Source organism: Bos indicus x Bos taurus, chromosome 22 (genome assembly GCF_003369695.1).
Source record: "Bos indicus x Bos taurus breed Angus x Brahman F1 hybrid chromosome 22, Bos_hybrid_MaternalHap_v2.0, whole genome shotgun sequence".
NCBI lineage: Eukaryota > Metazoa > Chordata > Mammalia > Artiodactyla > Bovidae > Bos > Bos indicus x Bos taurus.
In genome coordinates, this window is record NC_040097.1 from 8557923 (window position 1) to 8579594 (window position 21672).

At 46.5% G+C, this 21672-nt stretch overlaps 1 protein-coding gene across 6 annotated transcripts in view; it reads right to left on the minus strand.

Moving 5' to 3' along the window:
* SCAP (SREBF chaperone) overlaps positions 1-21672 on the minus strand; it is a 99149-nt gene that overhangs the window by 33777 nt on the left and 43700 nt on the right. For 4 of the 6 annotated variants that reach the window (XM_027522659.1, XM_027522657.1, XM_027522661.1 and 1 more), the window contains one exon: positions 16428-16647. In XM_027522659.1, coding sequence (XP_027378460.1) covers positions 16428-16549 — 122 coding nt within the window. In that variant the 5' untranslated portion in view covers positions 16550-16647. Of the gene's footprint in view, positions 1-16242; positions 16336-16427; positions 16648-16801; positions 16970-21672 lie in introns of those variants that run through there. The other 2 variants (XM_027522658.1, XM_027522662.1) reach the window with 2 other exon arrangements.

Sequence of the window (21672 nt, forward strand, 5' to 3'; positions counted from 1 at the left end):
TCAGTCAATCCTAAAGGAAATCAATACCCTGAATATTCACTGGAAGGACTGATGCTGAAGCTTCAATACTTTGGCCACCTGATCCGAAGAGCCGACTAAGTGGAAGAGATCCTGATGCTGGGAAAGACTGAAGACAAGAGGCAAACGGGGTGACAGAGGATGAGATGGTTAGATAGGATCCACTGACTCAATGAACATGAACTTGGGCAAGCTCCGGGAGATAGTAAAGAACCGGAAAGCCTGGCATGCTGCAGTCCATGGGATTGCAAAGACTTGGACGTGACTTAGCAACTAAACAAAAACAACAACAAAACATTCTAGCAGGAAAAAAAAAGAAGGGCAGCACACCCCAGAGCATCCACTTTCTTAGGATGAAATCTATTCGGAAACAGCCACAGACCTTGAAATGCTTAAAATGGCTCACGGTGGGTCATTCTCCAACTTTGTCCTGGAGCCACATACAACTCCCCTTCTGCTTCTGAGGCGCTGCACCTGGCTCTTGCCCCATCTTCTTCAAGATAACTCAGTTTCAAGCCTCAGCTGCAGTATTCCTTCCACAGGAAGTCCTTCCGCTCCCCCCAAAGTCCAGGTTAATAAGGCCTCTCCTGCTGCTGCTGCTGCTAAGTCACTTCAGTCGTGTCCGACTCTGTGCGACTCCATAGATGGCAGCCCACCAGGCTCCACCGTCCCTGGGATTCTCCAGGCAAGAACACTGGAGTGGGCTGCCATTTCCTTCTCCAAAGCATGAAAGTGAAAAGTGAAAGGGAAGCCACTCAGTCGTGTCTGACAGCGACCCCATGGACTGCAGCCCACCAGGCTCCTCCGTCCATGGGATTTTCCAAGCAAGAGTACTGGAGTCGGGTGCCATTGCCTTCTCTGGCCTCCCCTCCTAGGAGCTACCAAAAAGCCCCATACTCATCCCAAAACGGTCCTTACCATTGACCATGAACCTGCCTCTTTCCGTCTCTGAGAACCTGCGATGTGCCAAGTGCCTTCCATCTTTTTGCTCAGTTAAGCCTCACCACAGCCCAATGAGGCACGCAGAAGCTATATCTCCCCCAAGAAAGTGACAGAACAAGTATGTGAACACAGGCAGTCTGGGCCCAGAGTCCATTCTCTTAATATCATGCTATACTATCTGGTATTACAGTTTTTTGTTTTTTTTTTTTCAAAAATGACCATAAATTCCTTTTAATATAAGCACAAGAAAAAGATTCTACAGAAATACAAAATGCAAGGTAATCATCACCATCCATGGCTACCAAATGTGAGACCAAAAGGAATGCTTGGAAAAAAAGTGTCGGGCAATTTTACAAGCAAAAGCACTCACTTTATCAAGGTCAGAAAAAAAAGACCAAAGATAGAAACTGGAGGTTTCTACCACCACCCCACATTGCTTCTGCAAACTCGTTTCAGTAAGCCAGATTCTGTCGTGGCTTACTCTGACCTTACAGGGGCACAAGGAAGGAACCAAGTCTCCAAACCCCTCCCTGAATTTCCTGTCTCAGCTCCACCCATCCAGCTGCTCAGACCAAGCACTCTGAGCTTGCACTCTCTCACACTCCACACCTGGTGCTCAGAAAAATCCCAAGACTCCATCTTCAAAATACATCCAGACTTGGCCACATCTCACCACCTCCAGGGCCTCCCCTTAGACTGAGCAACAGCTATCAACTCTTATTTGGAGTAATGCACTAGTCTAGCTAGACTTCCTGCTTCTCCTGCTGAAATCACTTGTTTCCTCATCAGGTACAAGTACACTCTGAATCTCCCCACCTCCCAGCCCACACACCTCTCTGTTGCTGTGCCCGCAGAGCCCACGGCTGGCTACCCAACACCTCTCCAGGGCCTGCTGCTGCCCTACCCTTGATCCCCCTCATCTGATCTCTGGACATGCTGGCTCAATTTCCAGCTGCCAGCACTGGCATCTCTTCACCTGAGAGTGTTCCACTGCTGCTGGAGGCCTCTCTGCCTCACAGAGACGGGCCCCAAGTGCCAACTGAGGATTAATGCTAGCTGGAAGCAGCCCAGTTGGTGGTTCATGTTATTATTGTACAGATTAGGGGTCGGCAAACTACAGTCCATGTCCTGTATTCATGTGGTCTGTGAGTTCAAAGTGATTTTTACATTTTAAAAGGGATAAAACCAAGAAGACCTACAATTAACACCACCCTCCTCCCCCTCCGCCACCAAAAGATGCCACTTTCACCATAGAGGACTGGAATGCAAAAATTGGAAGTCAAGAGATACCTGGAGGGGGAAAAAAAAAGAGATACCTGGAGGAACAGGCAAATTTAGCCTTGGAGTACAAAATGAAGCAGGGCAAAGACTAACAGAGTTCTGCCAAGAGAATGCACTGGTCATACCAAACATCCTCTTCCAACAATACAAAGAGACAACTCTACACATGGACATCACCAGATGATCAGTACAAAAATCAGACTGATTATATTCTTTGCAGTCAAAGATGGAGAAGCCCTATACAGTCAACACAAAGAATACCTGAAGCTGAGTGTGGCTCAGACTATGAGCCCCTTCTTGCCAAATTCAGACTTAGGTTGAAGAAAATAGGGAAAACCACTAGGCCATTCAGGTATGGCCTTAATCAAATCCCTTATGATTATACAGTGGAAGTGACAAACAGATTCAAGGCATTAGATCTGATAGAGTGCCTCAAGAACTATGGATGGAGGTTCTTAACACTGTACAGGAGGTGGTGACCAAAACCATCCCAAAGAAAAAGAAATGCAAGAAGGCAAAATGGCTGTCTGCAGAGGGCTTACAAATAGCTGAAAAAAGGAGAAGCGAAAGGCAAGGCAAAAAAGGTAGATACTTAACTGACTGCAGAGTTTCAGAGAATAGCAAGGAGAGATAAGAAAGCCTTTTTAAATGAACAATGCAAAGAGGAAGAGAAAACAACAGAATGGGAAAGACTAGAGATCTCTTCAAGAAAATCAGAGTTAACGAGGAACATTTCATGCAAAGATGGACACAATAAATGACAGAAACAGCAGGGACCTACCAGAAGCAGAAGATATTAAGAGATGGCAAGAATACACAAAACTGTACAAAAAAGGTCTTAATGACCCAGATAACCATAGGTGTGTGATCACTCACATAGAGCCAGACAATCATGGAGTGTGAAGTCATGTGGGCCTTAGAAGGCATTACTATAAACAAGGCTAGTGGAAGTGATGGAATTTCAGCAGAGTTATTTCAAATCCTAAAAGATGATGCTGTTAAAGGGCTGCACTCAATATGCCAGCAAATCTGGAATACTCAGCAGTGGCCATAGGACTGGAAAAGGTCCGTTTTCATTGCAATCCCAAAGAAGGGCAATGCCACAGAATGTTCAAACTACTGGACAACTGCGCTCATTTCACATGCTAGCAAGGTAAAGTTCAAAATCCCTCAAGCTAGGCTTCAAAAGTATGTGAACTGAGAACTTGCAGATGTTCAAGCTGGATTTAGAAAAGGCAGAGGAGCCAGAGATCAAATTGCTAAGATCCACTGGATCTAGGAAAAGCAAGAGAATTCCAGAAAAACATCTACTTCTGCTTTATTGACTATGCAAAAGCCTTTGACTGTGTGAATCACAATAAACTGTGGAAAATTCTGAAAGAGATGGGAATAGCAGACCACCTTACCTGCCTCCTGAGAAATCTGTATGCAGGTCAAGAAGCAACAGTTAGAACTGGACATGGAACAACAGACTGGTTCTAAATTGGGAAAGGAGTATATTGTCAAGGCTGTATATTGTCACCATATTTATTGAACTTATATGCAGAGTACATCATGCGAAATGCCAGGCTGGATGAAGCACAAGCTGGAATCAAGACTGCCAAGAGAAATATCAATAACCTCAGATATGCAGATGATACCACCCTAATGGCTGAAAGTAAAGAGGAACTAAAGAGGCTCTTGATGAAGGTGAAAGAGGAGAGTGAAAAGGCTGGCTTAAAACTCAACATTCAAAACACTAAGATCATGGCATCTGGTCCCATCACTTCATGGCAAACAGATGGGGAAAAATGGAAACAGTGAGAGACTTTATTTTTTTAGGCTCCAAAATCACTGCAGATGGTGACGGCAGCCATGTAATTAAAAGACCCTTGCTCCTTGGAAGAAAAGCTATGACAAACCTAGATAGCCTACTAGAAAGCAGAGACATCAGTTTGCTGACAAAGGTCTGTATAGTCAAAGGTATAGTTTTTCTAATAGTCATGGTGGATGTAAGAGCTGGATCACAAAGAAGGCTGAGCGCAGAACTGATGCTTTTTAACTGTGGTTTTGGAGAAGACTCTTGAGAGTCCCTTGGACTGCACAGAGATCAAACTAGTCAATTCTAAAGGAAATCAACCCTGAATATTCACTGGAACGACTGATGCTGAAGCTTCGATATTTTGGTCACCTGACGCGAAGAGCTGACTCACTGGGAAAGACCCTGATGCTGGGAAAGAGTGATGGGAGGAGGAGAGAAGGGGACAACAGAAGATAAGATAGTTGGATGGCATCACTGACTTAGTGGACATGAGTTTGAGGAAACTCCAGGAGATGGTGAAAGGCAGGGCAGCCTGGCGTGCTGCAGTCTATGGGGTCGTAAAGAGTCAGACACAACTGAGCGACTGAACAACAACATATGAAACAAAACAACCAAAGAAAAATTTGTGACAGAGGCTCCACATGGCCTTCCTATGCGGCCCTGCAGGGAATGAGTCTGCTGACCTGGCAGAGGGTGCAGCTCCCCTGATCCGAGGGGGAGCTCTGAGGCGGAAGACCTGCACTGTTCCTCAGTGTCTCCGAATGTGACTCTGGGGTGGCCCGTGGTGTAAACTTGCTGGATAATGTACCTCCCCTTCCAGCTCCTTCTCCCACCCGCTGACCACTGTTCATTCCATCTTGCACATAAGCTGCTGCTGCTGCTGCTGCTAAGTCACTTCAGTCGTGTCCGACTCTGTGCGACCCCATAGACGGGGGCCCACCAGGCTCCCAGGTCCCTGGGATTCTCCAGGCAAGAACACTGAAGTGGGTTGCCATTTCCTTCTCCAACGCATGAAAGTGAAAAGTGAAAGAGAAGTCGCTCAGTCGTGTGTGACACATAAGCTCAGTTCAGTTCAGTTCAGTCGCTCAGTCGTGTCCGACTCTTTGCGACCCCATGAATCGCAGCATGTCAGGCCTCCCTGTCCGTCACCAACTCCCGGAGTTCACTCAGACTCACATCCATCGAGTCAGTGATGCCATCCAGCCATCTCATCCTCTGTCGTCCCCTTCTCCTCTTGCCCTCAATCCCTCCCAGCATCAGAGTCCTTTCCAATGAGTCAACCCTTCGCACAAGGTGGCCAAAGTACTGGAGCTTCAGCTTTAGCATCATTCCTTCCAAAGAAATCCCAGGGCTGATCTCCTTCAGAATGGACTGGTTGGATCTCCTTGCAGTCCAAGGGACTCTCAAGAGTCTTCTCCAACACCACAGTTCAAAAGCATCAATTCTTCGGCGCTCAGCCTTCTTCATAGTCCAACTCTCACATCCATACATGACCACTGGAAAAACCATAGCCTTGACTAGACAGACCTTTGTTGGCAAAGTAATGTCTCTGCTTTTGAATATGCTATCTAGGTTGGTCATAACTTTTCTTCCAAGGAGTAAGCATCTTTTAATTTCATGGCTGCAGTCACCATCCGCAGTGATTTTGGAGCCCCCAAAAATAAAGTCTCTCACTGTTTCCACTGTCTCCCCATCCATTTCCCATGAAGTGATGGGACCGGATGCCATGATCTTCGTTTTCTGAATGTTGAGCTTCAAGCGAACTTTTTCACTCTCCACTTTCACTTTCATCAAGAGGCTTTTGAGTTCCTCTTCACTTTCTGCCATAAGGGTGGTGTCATCTGCATATCTGAGGTTATTGATATTTCTCCCAGCAATCTTGATTCCAGCTTGTGTTTCTTCCAGTCCAGCGTTTCTCATGATGTACTCTGCATATAAGTTACATAAGCATAAGCTGCACTCAAATCCTTGTCTCAGGGAGACCAAACTAAAACATGCCCTCTACCCACTAAATGCTGACCAAACTCCCGTGTATCCTTCAAGGCCACCTCATCTTTCCAACCCAAGCAGTTAGGCACCTCTCTTCTACACTCCCACGACAACCTGCAGACACTGCTCCTCAATTCACCTGCTTAATTAATGTAAGATATATGAGGTGGGAACATGTCCCTCTAACTTTCGCATCCTCATACCAGCCACACGGAAGATGTTCAAGATGTGCAGGCTGATTTTTAACCTACCAGACGCTGTACCAAGGACTAGCTTCATGGTGTGCACCTATGTGGCTGCGTAAGGCCCCACGTTCAGAAGGGCCTGGAGCTTGGGGTTTAATGCTCTGCAGTAGATATGCAGAAATTCTTAACAAATCTATCTTTTGATTTGTGCTTCATAAACCAAATCCATCACAACGGCACATGATGTGGAGTACAGGTTCACAGGTGGTCCCTCCACCCTCGGACAGGTGCGTGACCACCAGCGCCCCTGCTCACCTGTGTCCCAGGATCTGGCCATCCCCTCCCAGTCCAGGTATCCATGTGCTGCTGCTGCTGCCTACAGGCGCCCGACCAAAACCAGTAGGTGTTCAGCAGCGCACACCTTGCTGGGTCCTGGAGCTGGGTGAGGCGTCGGCCGTGGCTTATCCCAGGCTGGCTGCACCACAGCACACTGGATGGCAGGAGCAACTGGGCAGGAGCAAGCCTTTCACCCACGCGCATCTGAGCGTAGTGCAGCACCTTTAGTGGTACTTTCCCCTGCTTTTTGAGGAGGCAGCCCTGCACCTTCATGCTGCACTGGGTAACGATGGTGTTACGATGGGAGCTCAGGCGACACTGAAGACACACAGGAAGAGCACCCAGAAAGATGGCACGCGGGGGCGTGGCACAGGACTCCCCTCCGGAGGCACCAGCAGTCAGACGTGCTTCCTCTCTCCCCTTCTCAGGGGAGAGCAGCACAGAACTAGGGTGGGGCGGTGAAAGTCTACAAAGGGAAACTTCTGAGATCTCTTGATCTCTCTTCTGTTTGAGGAAGTCTGGGTTGATAAGGGCGCCTTTGATCTCCTCCAAGCCCTTCAGAGCTTTTCCGGAGTTTGTGTGCAGGGCCAGAGGTAACTTCTGCTTGGAGGGAGCCTCTGGCTTCGGAGTGCTGAACAGGACCCAGGAGCGGCTGCTGTAGCTGGGCCCTGGGCTCCTGCATCTGGGTTTGGGGACACAGGTCCACGGTGCTCAGACGTCCTTCCCAGCCTACCAGCCCAGGTCTCAAAGCACAGGTGCAGACCTGGCTTCTGTTACTCAGATTTCTTTCTCATTCATGAAAAGAATCTAATCATGTTCAGAGTGGTCACAGGGTACAGAAAGAAGGAGCCTGCTCTATAAGCCCCTGAGTGCCCACCTGCAAAGGGTCCACAACAATCATGGGAAAACCGGGAGAGAGAGGTTGAGAGCAGAGGCCACCACAACCGAGACATCCAGTCTCAGCCTGAAGGGGCTGCTTTGCTCCAGAGAAAAGGGAGGAGGAAAGGGCCATGTCTGCACTCGGATACCCACACACTCTGCAGGATTCACCTCCCTCAGGGGGTTTGGAATGGTCTCATGGTGATTCCAACTTGCTCTCTAAGGTAAAATTCACCCTCTGTAACCACGAGCAGCACGTTATGGAATCACAAGTGACACACTGACCCCCACATAAACCTCTGGCCCACAGGGACGGCAACCCAGCTGGCCTGGCACCCAGACACTGTTCCTTCATGCCACGGTGCACCCACCACTTCCCACAGCAGGCCCAAGCAACAGCACCCTCTGCCTTGCTGGGCCGCTACTGGGCATCCTGGTGGCCTAACTAGCTCTAGGAAATGTAAACAGACACCTGTCGCCACAGTGCCTACTTGCTACAAGTTTCATCAGATTTTCCCAAAGGAAAGAGCATTCATGGCTCCCAGGGTGACCCTGTGATGAACAGGCACACAGCTCAGGAAGCTGCTAGAGCCAGACAGAGGGAACAAAAGCAGCAGTCCCTTCATCAAGCTGAATAAGTCTCTCGTTCCATGTACAATACAGGTAAGCAATTGAATGGAGCCTGGGCATCTAATGAAACCACTAAAAGCATTCTATTCACTTCTCCAAAGAAGACATACAGATGGCCAATAAGCACACGAAAAGATGCTCGACAGCACTAATTATTCAGCTCAGTTCAGTCGCTCAGTCGTGTCTCTTTGCGACCCCATGAATCGCAGCACACCAGGCCTCCCTGTCCATCACCAACTCCCGGGGTTCACTCAGACTCATGTCCATCGAGTCAGTGATGCCATCCAGCCATCTCATCCTCTGTCGTCCCCTTCTCCTCTTGCCCCCAATCCCTCCCAGCATCAGAGTCTTTTCCAATGAGTCAACTCTTCACATGAGGTGGCCAAAGTACTGTAGTTTCAGCTTCAGCATCATTCCTTCCAAAGAACACCCAGGGCTGATCGCCTTTAGGATGGACTGGTTGGATCTCCTTGCAGCCTGAGGGACTCTCAAGAGTCTTCTCCAACACCAACAGTTCAAAAGCATCAATTCTTCGGCGCTCAGCCTTCTTCACAGTCCAACTCTCACATCCATACATGACCACTGGAAAAACCATAGCCTTGACTAGACGGACCTTTGTTGGCAAAGTAATGTCTCTGCTTTTGAATATGCTATCTAGGTTGGTCATAACTTTTCTTCCAAGGAGTAAGCGTCTTTTAATTTCATGGCTGCAGTCACCATCTGCAGTGATTTTGGAGCCCCCAAAAATAAAGTCTCTCACTGTTTCCACTGTCTCCCCATCCATTTCCCATGAAGTGATGGGACCGGATGCCATGATCTTCGTTTTCTGAATGTTGAGCTTTAAGCCAACTTTTTCACTCTCCACTTTTCACTTTCATCAAGAGGCTTTTGAGTTCCTCTTCACTTTCTGCCATAAGGGTGGTGTCATCTGTATATCTGAGGTTATTGATATTTCTCCCAGCAATCTTGATTCTAGCTTGTGCTTCTTCCAGTCCAGTGTTTCTCATGATGTACTCTGCATATAAGTTAAATAAGCAGGGTGACAATATACAGCCTTGACATACTCCTTTTCCTATTTGGAACCAGTCTGTTGTTCCATGTCCAGTTCTAACTGTTGCTTCCTGACCTGCTTACAGGTCAAGAGGCAGGTCAGGTGGTCTGGTATTCCCATCTCTTTCAGAATTTTCCACAGTTTATTGTGATCCACACAGTCAAAGGCTTTGGCATAGTCAATAAAGCAGAAATAGATGTTTTTCTGGAACTCTCATGCTTTTTCCATGATCCAGTGGATGTTGGCAATTTGATCTCTGGTTCCTCTGCCTTTTCTAAAACCAGCTGGAACATCTGGAAGTTCACCAATAATGTACTGTTAAGCCTGGCTTGGAAAATTTTGAGTATTACTTTACTAGCATGTGAGATGAGTGCAATTGTGCGGTAGTTTGAGCATTCTTTGGCATTGCCTTTCTTTGGGATTGGAATGAACACTGACCTTTTCCAGTCCTGTGGCCACTGCTGAGTTTTCCAAATTTGCTGGCATATTGAGTGCAGCACTTTCATAGCATCATCTTTCAGGATTTGAAAGAGCTCAACTGGAATTCCATCACTTCCACTAGTTTTGTTCGTAGTGATCCTTTCTAAGGCCCACTTGACTTCACATTCCAGGATGTCTGGCTCTAGATGAGTGATCACACCATCGTGATTATCTGGGTTGTGAAGATCTTTTTTGTACAGTTCTTCTGTGTATTCTTGCCACCTCTTCTTAATATCTTCTGCTTCTGTTAGGTCCATACCATTTCTGTCCTTTATTGAGCCCATCTTTGCATGAAATGTTCCCTTGGTACCTCTAATTTTCTTGAAGAGATCTGTAGTCTTTCCCATTCTGTTGTTTTCCTCTATTTCTTTGCATTGATCGCTGAGGAAGGCTTTCTTATCTCTTCTTGCTATTCTTTGGAACTCTGCATTCAGATGCTTATATCTTTCCTTTTCTCCTTTGCTTTTCTCTTCTCTTCTTTTCACAGGCCTTATTTGTAAGGCCTCCCCAGACAGACATTTTGCTTTTTTGCATTTCTTTTCCATGGGGATGGTCTTGATCCCTGTCTCCTGTACAATGTCACGAACCTCATTCCATAGTTCATCACGCACTCTGTCTATCAGATCTAGGCCCTTAAATCTATTTCTCACTTCCACTGTAGCTACCATACGATCCAGCAATCCCAGTCCTGGGAATATAGTTGGAGCAAACGCTAATTCAAAAAGGTAACAGGCACTCTTAGGTTCACAGAAGCACTCCTTACAAGAGCCCAGACATGGAAACCACCTAAATGCCCATGGACAGATGAGTGGATACAGAAGATGTAGCACATTAAAAAAAAAAAAAAAGGAATATTAGTTATAAAAAGGAATGAAATAACGCCATTTGCAGCAACATGGATGGACCCAAAGATGATCATACGAAGTGAAGTCAGCAGGAGAAAGACAAGTACTATATGGTATCAGTTATATGCGGAAGCTAAAATATGACACAAATGAACTTATTTACAAACAGAAACAGACCCACAGACATAGAAATTTAAAACCAGTTACCAATGGGGAAAGGGGAAGGATACATAAGGAGTTTAGGATTAGCAAATACAAACTACCATATTAAAAAATAGATAAAACAAGGTCCTACTCTACAGCAAAGCGAAAAATATTCAATCTCCTGTAACAAACCATAATGGAAAGAATATGAAAAACAGTATGTATACATGGATAACTGAATCACTTTGCTGTAGAGTAGAAACTGACACAACATAATAAATCAACTATCCTTCAATTAAAAACAAAAATTACAGGAACTTCCCTGTTAGTCCAGTGGTTAAGGATCCACCCTGCAGGGGCTTCCCTGGTGGCTCAGCGGATTAAAATCCACCTGCCAACGCGTGACACGTGGGTTTGATCTCTGGTTCAGGAAGACGCCACATGCCAAGGGGCAACTAAACCTGTGCACCAGCACTACTGAAGTTACGCGCCTAGAGCCCGTGCTCTGTGACGAGAGAGGCCCATACAATGAGACGCCCACACCACAACTGCAGAGTAGCCCCGCGCACAGCGACTAGAGAAAAGCCCGTGCAGCAAGAGGACCCAGTGCAGCCAACAGAAATATACAAAAATTATTTTTTAAATAATAATAAACACACAAACTTAAAAGAAAAAAAAAAATCCAGTGGCACTGCAATTGTTTCTCTCAGGCTGAGACTATGGGAGGGTCTGTGTTCGGCATTACCGTCTGGCACAGCTCTTGGTATATACTACAGCCATCTTCATTGAGGTAGCTATAAAACTCAACTGCATACACTCTCCTCAATGTCTATTATGTAGGGCCACTACCTCAAAAAGCCTCTCTGTCCTCTGTCTAGGCAGATCCTGGCACACTGCAACTGAGACTCTCTTTCTCCAGCTTCTTGGTCAAGGAGCAGACCCCTGCAGTGAAAGTTAACAGCACCAAAGTGTTCTTCATAAAGTTCACATCACCCCAGTGAAGTGGAGAAACCACAGATGTGGATCCACCACACAGACCTGCCAGTTGCAGCACACCACTTACTATCTCGCCGTACAAGCTTTATCATCAGCAGAGGAGCTAATAACCACCTCCTCCAAGGATGTCAGGTGAGCAAATGAAACAGCATGTGTGGAAGTGCTTGCGCACGAAGCCAGTGCTCAGTGAACATGAGTCTCCACTCCCTCTCACCAGCCCAGTCCACCCTGAGGGCCCCCACCCGTTCCCAGGACTGATGTTCCGCCAGACACACCTGTGGGATCTAAGACAGGCGTCCGCCCAGCTTGACTGCAACTGGGCTGCTGCTGCTGTTCAGTCACCAAGCTGAGGCCGACTCTGTGACCCCATGGACTACAGCATGCCAGGCTTCCCTGTCCCTCACCAGCTCCAGGAGTTTGCCCAAGTTCAAGTCCATCGAATCAGTGATGCCATCCAACCATCTCATCTTCTGTCACCCTCTTCTCCTTCTACCTTCAATCTTTCCCAGCATCAGGGTCTTTTCCAATGAATTGGCTCTTCACATCAGGTGGCCAAAGAACTGGAGCTTCAGCTTCAGTGTCAGTCCTTCCAATGAGTATTCAGAATTGATTTCCTTTAGGATTGACTGGTATGATCTCCTTGCTGTCCAATGCATTCTCAAGACTCTTCTCCAGCACCACAGTTCAAAAGCATCAATTCTTCGGCACTCTGCCTTCTTTTATGGTCCAACTCGCACATCCATACCTGACCGCTGCAAAGACCACAGCATTGATTATATGGAACTTTGTCGGCAAAGTGATGTCTCTGCTTTTTAACACAGTCTTGGTCATAACTTTCATTCCAAGAAGCAACTGTCTTCTAATTTCAAGGTTGCAGTCACCATCCACAGTGATTTCAGAACCCAAGAGGAGGAAATGTGTCACTGCTTCCACCTTTTCCCCTTCTATTTGCCATGCAGTCATAGCAGCAAATGTCACGATCTTCATTTTTTGAATGCTGACTTTTAGCCAGCTTTTTCACTCTCCTGTTTCACCCTCATCAAGAGGCTCTTTAGTTCCTTTTGCCTTCTGCCATTAGAGTGGTATCATCTGCATACCTGAGGTTGTTGATATTTTTCTCAGCAATCTTGATTCCACTTGTAACAGCCAGCCCAGCATTTCGAATGATGTGCTCTGCATATGAGTTAAATAAACAGGGTGACAATGTACAGCCTTGACGTACGCCTTTCTTAATTTTGAACATCAGTTGTTCCAAATAAGGTTGTAACTGTTACTTCTTGACCTGCATACAAGTTTCTCAGGAGACAGGTCTGGTATTCTCATCTCTTGAAGAGTTTCCCACAGTTTGTTATGATCCACACAGTCAAAGGCTTTAGCATACTCAATGAAACAGAAGTAGATGTTTTTCTGGAATTCCCTTGCTTTCTCTATGATCCAATGAATGTTGGCAATTTGATCTCTAGTTCCTCTGCCTTTTCTAAACCCAGCTTATACATCTGGAAGTTCCTGATTCAAGTACTGCTGAAGCCTAGCTTGAAGGATTTTGAACATAACATTACTAGCATGGGCGATAACTGCAACCGTCCAGTAGTTTGAGCGTTCATAAAGAAAGCTGAGTGTCAAAGAATTGATGCTTTTGAACCGTGGTGCTGGAGACGACTTTTGAGAGTCCCTTGGACTGCAAGGAGATCCAACCAATCCATCCTAAAGGAGATCAGTCCTAGGTGTTCATTGGAAGGACTGATTTTGAAGCTGAAACTCCAATACTTTGGCCACCTGATGCGAAGAGCTGACTCATTGGAAAAGACCCTGATGCTGGAAAAGATTGAGGGAAGGAGGAGAAGAGGACGACAGAGGATGAGATAGTTGGATGGCATCACCGACTCAATGGACATAGGTTTGGGTGGACTCTGGGAGTTGGTGATAAACAGGGAGGCCTGGCGTGCTGCAGTTCATGGGGTCGCAAAGAGTCAGACATGACTGAGCGACGGAACTGAACTTGAACATTCTTTAGTACTGTCTTCTTGGGAAATTGGGATGAAGACTGACCTTCTCCAGCCCTGTGGCCCCTGCTGGGTTTTCCAAATTTGCTGACATACTGAGTGGATCACTTTAAGAGCATCATCTTTTAGGATTTTAAGTAGCTCTACTGGAATTTCATCATCTCCACTAACTTTACTGGCAGCAGTGCTTCTTAAGGCCCATTTGACTTCACACTCCAGGATGTCCGGCTCTAGGTGAGTGATCACACCATTGTGGTTATCCGGGTCAATAAGATCTTTTCTGTACAGTTCTTATGTGTATTCCTGCCACCTCTTTTTGATCTCTTCTACTTCTATTAGGTCTTCACCACTTCTGTCTTTTACTATGTCCATCACTGCATGAAATGTACTTTTGATATCTCAAATTTTCTTGAAGCAATCAGTAGTTATTCCCATTCTGTTGTTTTCCTCTATTTCTTTTGAAAAAGGCCTTCTTGTCTCTCTCTGCTATTCTCTGGAACTCTGCATTCAGGTGAGCATACCTTTCCCTCTCTCCCTTGCTTTTTGCTTTTCTTCTGCAACTGGGCTACACTGGTTGCTAAATACTATCACATTTGCCTCTTCCCCCATCCCCAGCCCCATTCAAATTCACCTTGAGTCACGGCATCTTCCATACTTGAGACCTTAGCCACAAAGGTCAGAAAGTTTTCATACCAGAGGCCCCTATCATAAATCCAAGGACAATTTGTTATGAAACACATGTGTGATATCAAATTATTCATTCAAAGATAAATCCCAGTTGCACCCAGCTACACTCACAGCTGCTGCCCCCATCACACACTCCCTGTCTGGGAAGCTGTCTGGACCCGGCTGGCCAAATCCAATCCTCCAAAGGTGAATGGCAAGAAGAAACATCCTTTCCTTTCTGTTACTAGAGCTGTCCTTGTGGAAAGGGAGTCACAACTACCTCTTCAACTGCCCACTGAGAAGACAAGCTGAACTCAGGGTGCTCATCCATTATAGATTTACCTAGCGCCCTCCCAGGTGCAGAGGCACATGCACAGAGGCTATCACACAAGTGAGGATGTAGGACAGGGGAGCTGGGCACCACCCACCCCTACAGAAGGCGACAGGAGCAATAACGACCAGGAGTGTCCCCACAAACCACTGCTCCAGAAGTCAGAATAAAAAGTACTTTTAGCTGAGATGTGGTAGAACTTTTCAAGACAGACACACAGTCTAGTGTTCTCAGCATGTAGACCCCTGGCCTGGGAAGTTGTTTAGAGACGCACATTCTTGGCTTCACTCAGACCTGAGGAACGAGAAACTCTGGGGTAGAGCCCGGCAGTTTCATTTAACCGGCCCTCCTGGTGATTCTGATGCTAGAGCAGCTTTAAGAATCACTGTCCAAGCACATGAGCCAGACCTAGAAAAGGATGATTCTCAAAGACAGAGATGTGTAAACTGACTTAAAGGAAAGAATACAAGCAAAACCAAGAGCTGGGTTCTCAGAACACTCCTAATTCATCATGTGCAGGATAAAGCCACAAGCATCTTATCATGTACAACACAAATTAACAAAGTTTAAACAAATACACTGAACCAGAGTGACAAGAGCGGGGGACACAGTGCCACAGGTGCAGGCACCAGGATCCCTGGCCTGGATCTGAACTCGGTTCCCTGCTCATTGGTTGTGTAGACTAGGCAAGCTTTAAACCTCCATCCTCCCTTTGGTTAAATGGAAATATAACTGGACCATTTCCCAAGGTTTTTCTGAGGATCAACGAGACGTTTAATTATATACCTGCTGAAGCGCCCAGCAGGAAATTCTCAAGAATATGCTCATCTTTCCTTGTCCTAATTAAGGAAGAACTTGGGATCATTAACAACCAAACCATCTTTCTTCTAGCACAGCAATGTAAACTTCTATAAACATTAGATGTGCAATGAATCTGGAAACCAGAATTCTTCCCAGAGACAAGGACAACGAGGTGGGCTCTTTTCTTGTCAGTGTTTGCAAGCCAAAGGGGACCCCTGGTTATCACCTTACATCAAGCCTCTCCTTCTACAGTGTCTTCATCAGCCACAGCTTTTAGGGTTCTCCGGGGCCCTGGGACAGCACAACAGACATGGAGAGAGGGCGGCACAGCTCTCAGTGCTGGTGAGTGTGGCAGGCCCAGGGACCAACCAGGTCAGAAGGAGGCTCCCCAGGAACACAAGAAAATGACTGAAGAGGGAGGTGCCTGGTGATCCAGTGGTTAAGAATCCACCTTGCAATGCAGAAGACACCGGTATGATCCCTGGTCCAGGACCTAAGACCCCACATACTGCAAGACAACTAAGTCCAACAACCAGAGAGCCCGCACACTGCAAGTACTGGGCCCACACATCACTAGAGAGTCCATGCAACAAAAGATCCCGCGAGAGGCAATGACAGGCCCGTATGTAGAAAACCCTATCCTGGGATTAGCCTGCAACACTGATGGTATCCCAAGAATTGTTGAAGTGGACTGTTCTTGCAACACTCCAAGGCTCCTGCTCTTAACCAGATACCAAAAGGAAGCTACCACTGCTGAGAAGGAAAATTAAAAGATCACACTTTTATTCATCCTGCAGTTTCTTAGAAACATCTCAACGTTATTTTGAGAAATTCTCAATAATATGAACAAATCTGGTGACTTACTAAATTAGGGCGAGCCTGGACTGTTCTAGTGCAGTGGCTTCCACCCCAGGACTAGAGCTTCCCGCTGGTGGGCCGGGATGAGCCTCAAGTTCCACTGTGTAAAAAGACCCAGTCCAAGGGCTACACAGCAGTCCGGGTTAGGAGGTCGACTGGCCCACCATATACAGGGCAACTTGGAAACATACCAGCAGGCTAAGATGCAGAGCCCCGTGAAGAGGATGATGGGGATGGGGTAGGACGCACAGAACAGCCCATGGTTGTAGAAGGCCTGGGATATCTTCTCACGCAGCCTTTCAGTCAGGGTCATCCTCAGCTGAAGTCACCTTGCTGCCATCCCGGAAAGTGACCATGGATCAGCCTGGCACACGCTGGATGGAACTGACAATGTACACCATTTGCAGACACCTGGCAAGAAGGGAGAAAAGCAAATTAGCAAAGAATACCTGGCTGTGAACACTAGGGCACCCAGGGGAGGTGGCGGGGATGTGGAGACCCAATCAGGATGTGTACAGGCAAGAGCTGGAGACATCAACTCCAGCCCACACATGCATATACACACGTGCATAATCTTGGTCAGCTCCTAGTGACTGTGGGCAGTGTCCAAATAAGTCTAACCAAAGAAACCAAAAAACTGCCCCTCTAGTTCTAGTAACAAACTCTCAACCATCTTCCACATTAGGCACTGTCTTAAAAAGGCCACTCCCTCGAGAGGGCATTGTTCTCATATGTGGCACAGGAGAGCATGCCTGTGTAATCGACAGCACCTTCAGCTGCTCTCAGCCAAATGGACTTTCTGGAAACCCTCCCCCCTGTTCTTTGTGCAAAGGCCAGACCAAGAGAAATCCTTGGGAAAAACCTTCAAGGACTGACCCCTCAAAAAACACATTTCTTGCACAAACAGTGATTCACTGATAAAGAACGTTCAGTGAGGTCAGCCCTCAACGTAAAAACACCAAAAAGCCTAGGCCCCTGACATAAAACAAATTGCACTGCAAGGTGGAAGTCTCTGCTTCTGGTCCCCCGTTGCTCTGGGAACATGTGGGGCAGAGGGCCCCTTCTGCTCCTGCTGCCCAAGCTGTCTCCTTCTTTGAGGGACAGCGCCCAGCGCGACTCAGAACACTAGCTTTCTGCACAAGATCCACCCTGTATGGACTGTCAGTTAAGGTCCTCTCCCTGACCCCCATCAGGCTGGTCATGTCTGTCTCTCTGGACTTTGACTTCTGACAAAAAGAAGCAAAACTGGACATGGCGGTACTGAATCCTCCCTGAGAGGTTCCAGCTCCCAGATCATTGCACTGCTCTGGCTCCAGTCCTTTCTGAAGACTCATTAGGTCTTCCTTCCGGCCATCCCATATCCTTCCAATTAAATCTCTGTTTTATCTGTGCCTTGCTTCCCAACAGAGAAACTTACACCCCAAAAAATCAGAATATAAAATTCTAACAGAAAGCCCCAGAGATCTAGAATTCCTTTCCCTGCTGAGCTCTCCAATGAAATTCACGTTTAAATCTACTTCTGGAATTCCCCAGTGGTCCAGTGGTTAAGAATCCGCCTGCCAATGCAGGGGACACAGGTTCAATCCCTGGTCTGGGAAGATTTCACACGCTGTGGAGCAACGAAGCCCGCAGGCCACAACCACTGAGAGCACTGTACTAAAGCCCATGAGCCGCAACTGCGGAAGGCGCGCACGCTGACAGCCCGTGCTCCACAGCACCAGAAGCCGCGGCAAGGAGACACCACACAGCACGACTAGACAGCAGCCCCCACCTGCTGCGACTAGAAAAGAGCCAGCGCACAGCAATAAAGACCCAGCACAGCCACTACATTAACAAATAAAACCATATTTCTTAAAAAAAAAAAAACTACTTCTCCTGTTCCGTGTTGCTATTTTCCAGTCTGTGCTGGACGTGTGTCTCAGCGTGATCTGGCTCACTGATGAAACCCAGGCCAAAGAGGTGATGCCTCAGAAGTGTGAGACCAGAAAAGAGAAGCAAGAGCAGTCACACCACAGCCAGTTAACAAGAAGGGATTCACTCCATCAGCCTTCCTGGAGGCACAAGCCACAAGCATGCGTGCAATCCTCCAGTCCAAGAACCTTCTAAGCAAACATGACACTGAGCCTCTGTGGGTCAACTCAAAAGGCAGCGGGCAGGGGAGCCAGCAAGTGACAGCTCTGCCCAAGTAGCAGAGCTGCTGACAAGAGCCCAGCCATTCCCCAGGCTCACCTGCAGCCCCAGAGCTCACGAAGGTCCCAGGCCAGGGCCCGCAGAAGGACCCTGCAGCTGCGCTCCCCACCAGCATAACCCAGGACTCTGGGGAAGCGACCTTTCTGCTCCCACGCCCCTAACCCTCCATCCTGCCCCAAGGGGGAAACAAATACTAATGAGAAGCCTGTCTGTGGAAAGACACTGTCAGGAACAAGCTGGAGCTTTTCCAACCTCAGTCCTCTGCCAAGCCCCACGTCTCTTCCCTTAAAGGTCCCCAAACCAAGTCCACCAGGAAACTGTGATCCTACTAATCCTAATCTTCTTCTCAGGCCTCTTCTGTTATCTTATACATGAAATTACTAATATGAGGAAACAAAAACATCTCCCTTCATTCTGCACCAAGTCCAAGTCATTTCTGACATGATCTTAGTCATTTTCAGTTCCCATTCATCTTTATTACAAAGTAAAGTTATGACCAACCTAGACAGCACATTCAAAAGCAGAGACATTACTTTGCCAATAAAGGTTCGTCTAGTCAAGGCTATGGTTTTTCCGGTGGTCATGTATGGATGTGAGAGTTGGACTGTGAAGAAAGCTGAGCGCCGAAGAATTGATGCTTTTCAACTGTGGTGTTGGAGAAGACTCTTGAGAGTCCCTCAGGCTGCAAGGAGATCCGACCAGTCCATCCTAAAGGCGATCAGCCCTGGGTGTTCTTTGGAAGGAATGATGCTGAAGCTGAAACTCCAGTACTTTGGCCACCTCATGCGAAGAGTTGACTCATTGGAAAAGACTCTGATGCTGGGAGGGATTGGGGGCAGGAGGAGAAGGGGACGACAGAGGATGAGATGGCTGGATGGCATCACCGACTCGGTAGACGTGAGTCTGAGTGAACTCCGGGAGTTGGTGATGGACAGGGAGGCCTGGTGTGCTGCGATTCATGGGGTCACAAAGAGTCGGACATGACTGAGCGACTGAACTGAACTGAATTGTTCATTTTCATAGCACCCGGAAAACAAAATCATGAAACAAACAAAAAAAGAAGTCCAAATTCTAGTTCCTTACACAGCCCACCTACCTGGACCTGGCAAGAGAATTAACTTATCTTTCCTCCACTATGTTCACTTTGACACAAAGCTATTCCAAAGCCCAATTTATCCAACCTGAACTGAAATTTTCTCTTTCCTACATTGCCCCACACTTATAAATTTCTTCAGCTCAAAATCTACACTCTGAACTCAGCTTCTCGAATTTAAAGAGACACAACAGTTTTTATGTGATATGTACACATACAGTGGAATGTTATTTGGCCACAGAAAGGAATGAGGTTCTGATATACACTACAACATGGATAGATCCTGCAAACATGCTAAATGAAATAAGGCAGACACAACAAGACAAACTTTATATGATGCCACTTATAAGAAACATCTAGATTAGGAAAATTCATAGAGACAGAAGACAGATTAGAGGTTACTAGGAGCCTGGGGACAGACAGGATAGGAAGTTACTAATTACAGCTTCTTTCTGGCTTGATGAAAAGTTTTCGAAATAGATAATGGTGATGGCTGCACAACACTGTGAATGTAATTAATGTCCCTGAATTGCACAATTAAAAATAGTTATCATGGCAAATCTTATGTTTATACATACTTTAACACAATAAAAATAATTTAAAAAATTAAAAACATAATTAAAAAAAATAAAAAATAGTGACTTGAAATAATTTTTAAAAATAGACACAATACGTAGAAGGGATGGAGGCCCTGGGGGCCTGAGTGGACCTATTACACAAAAATGTAAATGATTTTGTCCAACGCCTTCACGGGAGGCCCTGCTACAAGCAAAAACAAAGGGCTCTGTTGTTATAGACCAAAACTACAGAGCTGTGTCGGAGAAGGCAGTGGCACCCCACTCCAGGACTCTTGCCTGGAGAATCCCACGGACGGAGGAGCCTGGTGGGCTGCAGTCCATGGGGTTGAGAAGAGTCGGACATGACTGAGTGACTTCACTTTCACTTTTCACTTTCATGCATTGGAGAAGGAAATAGCAACCCACTCCAGTGTTCTTGCCTGGAGAATCCCAGGGACGGGGGAGCCTGGTGGGCTGCCATCTCTGGGGTCGCACAGAGTTGGACACGACTGAAGCGACTTAGCAGCAGCATAGAGCTGTATGTATAAAGAAAAAAAACTACTGGAACCAGAACAAAGAACAGCCCTGGAGGAAGTCTACAGAGAGGACAAGCCCAGATCAAGTCAGACCCACTGGCTCAGAGGACAAAGGGCACAAAGAACAGGAGGAGTCCCTGAGGGCAGGCTGGGGAGGCAGACGGGTGCCACTGTGTCACGAGCTTGCCGAACCTGTGATTCTGAACCAGCCCCAAACCAGATCACAGATGCTCAAGTTTTAGAAAAATCCATACACGTAACATACATTAACATAGAACATTGTTTTTTAAAAAAAGAGATGATGGTCTATTTTGTGCCTATATTCACCAAACTTTCAGCATTTAAAATTCTCTTCAGCCAACTCACAAAAGTTAAACACTCAACCAAGAAAAATAAATGTGTCAAAGCCCCAAGGAGAGAGTAGGACAAGCGATGCAAAAAATGACATAGACTGCAGGCTCTGTCTCAAAGCTTTCCAAGATCATTTGTTGAAAAGCCTTACCATCTCCCCTAAATTTCAGCCACACTGGACCCATCATGCTTATTCTTACCACAAATATTTACTATCTCCTTTCTCTGGAATAAATACCCAGAAGTGAAACTGCTAGGAAACATAAAACGTATTATACAACCTAAGACTGCCAACGTATTTTCCAGAGTACCCACACCGTTTTACACTTCCACCAGACGCGACTTCGTTTCTTGGCATCCTTACCAGCATTTGGTATTGCTACTATTCTTTATTTTAGCAGGATTAATAGGAGTGTATAAGTATCTTATTTGATCTTCATTTGCATTTCCCTAATGGCTAGTGAGAAGAAAAGGAGAAAAAGAAAGATACACCCATTTGAATGCAGAGTTCCAAAGAATAGCAAGGAGAGATAAGAAAGCTTTCTTCAGTGATCAATGCAAAGAAATAGAGGAAAATAACAGAATGGGAAAAACTAGAGATCTCGTCAAGAAAATTAAAGACACCAAGGGAACATTTCATGCGAAGAAGGGCACAATAAAGGACAGAAATGGTGTGGACCTAACAGAAACAAAAGATATTAAGAAGAGG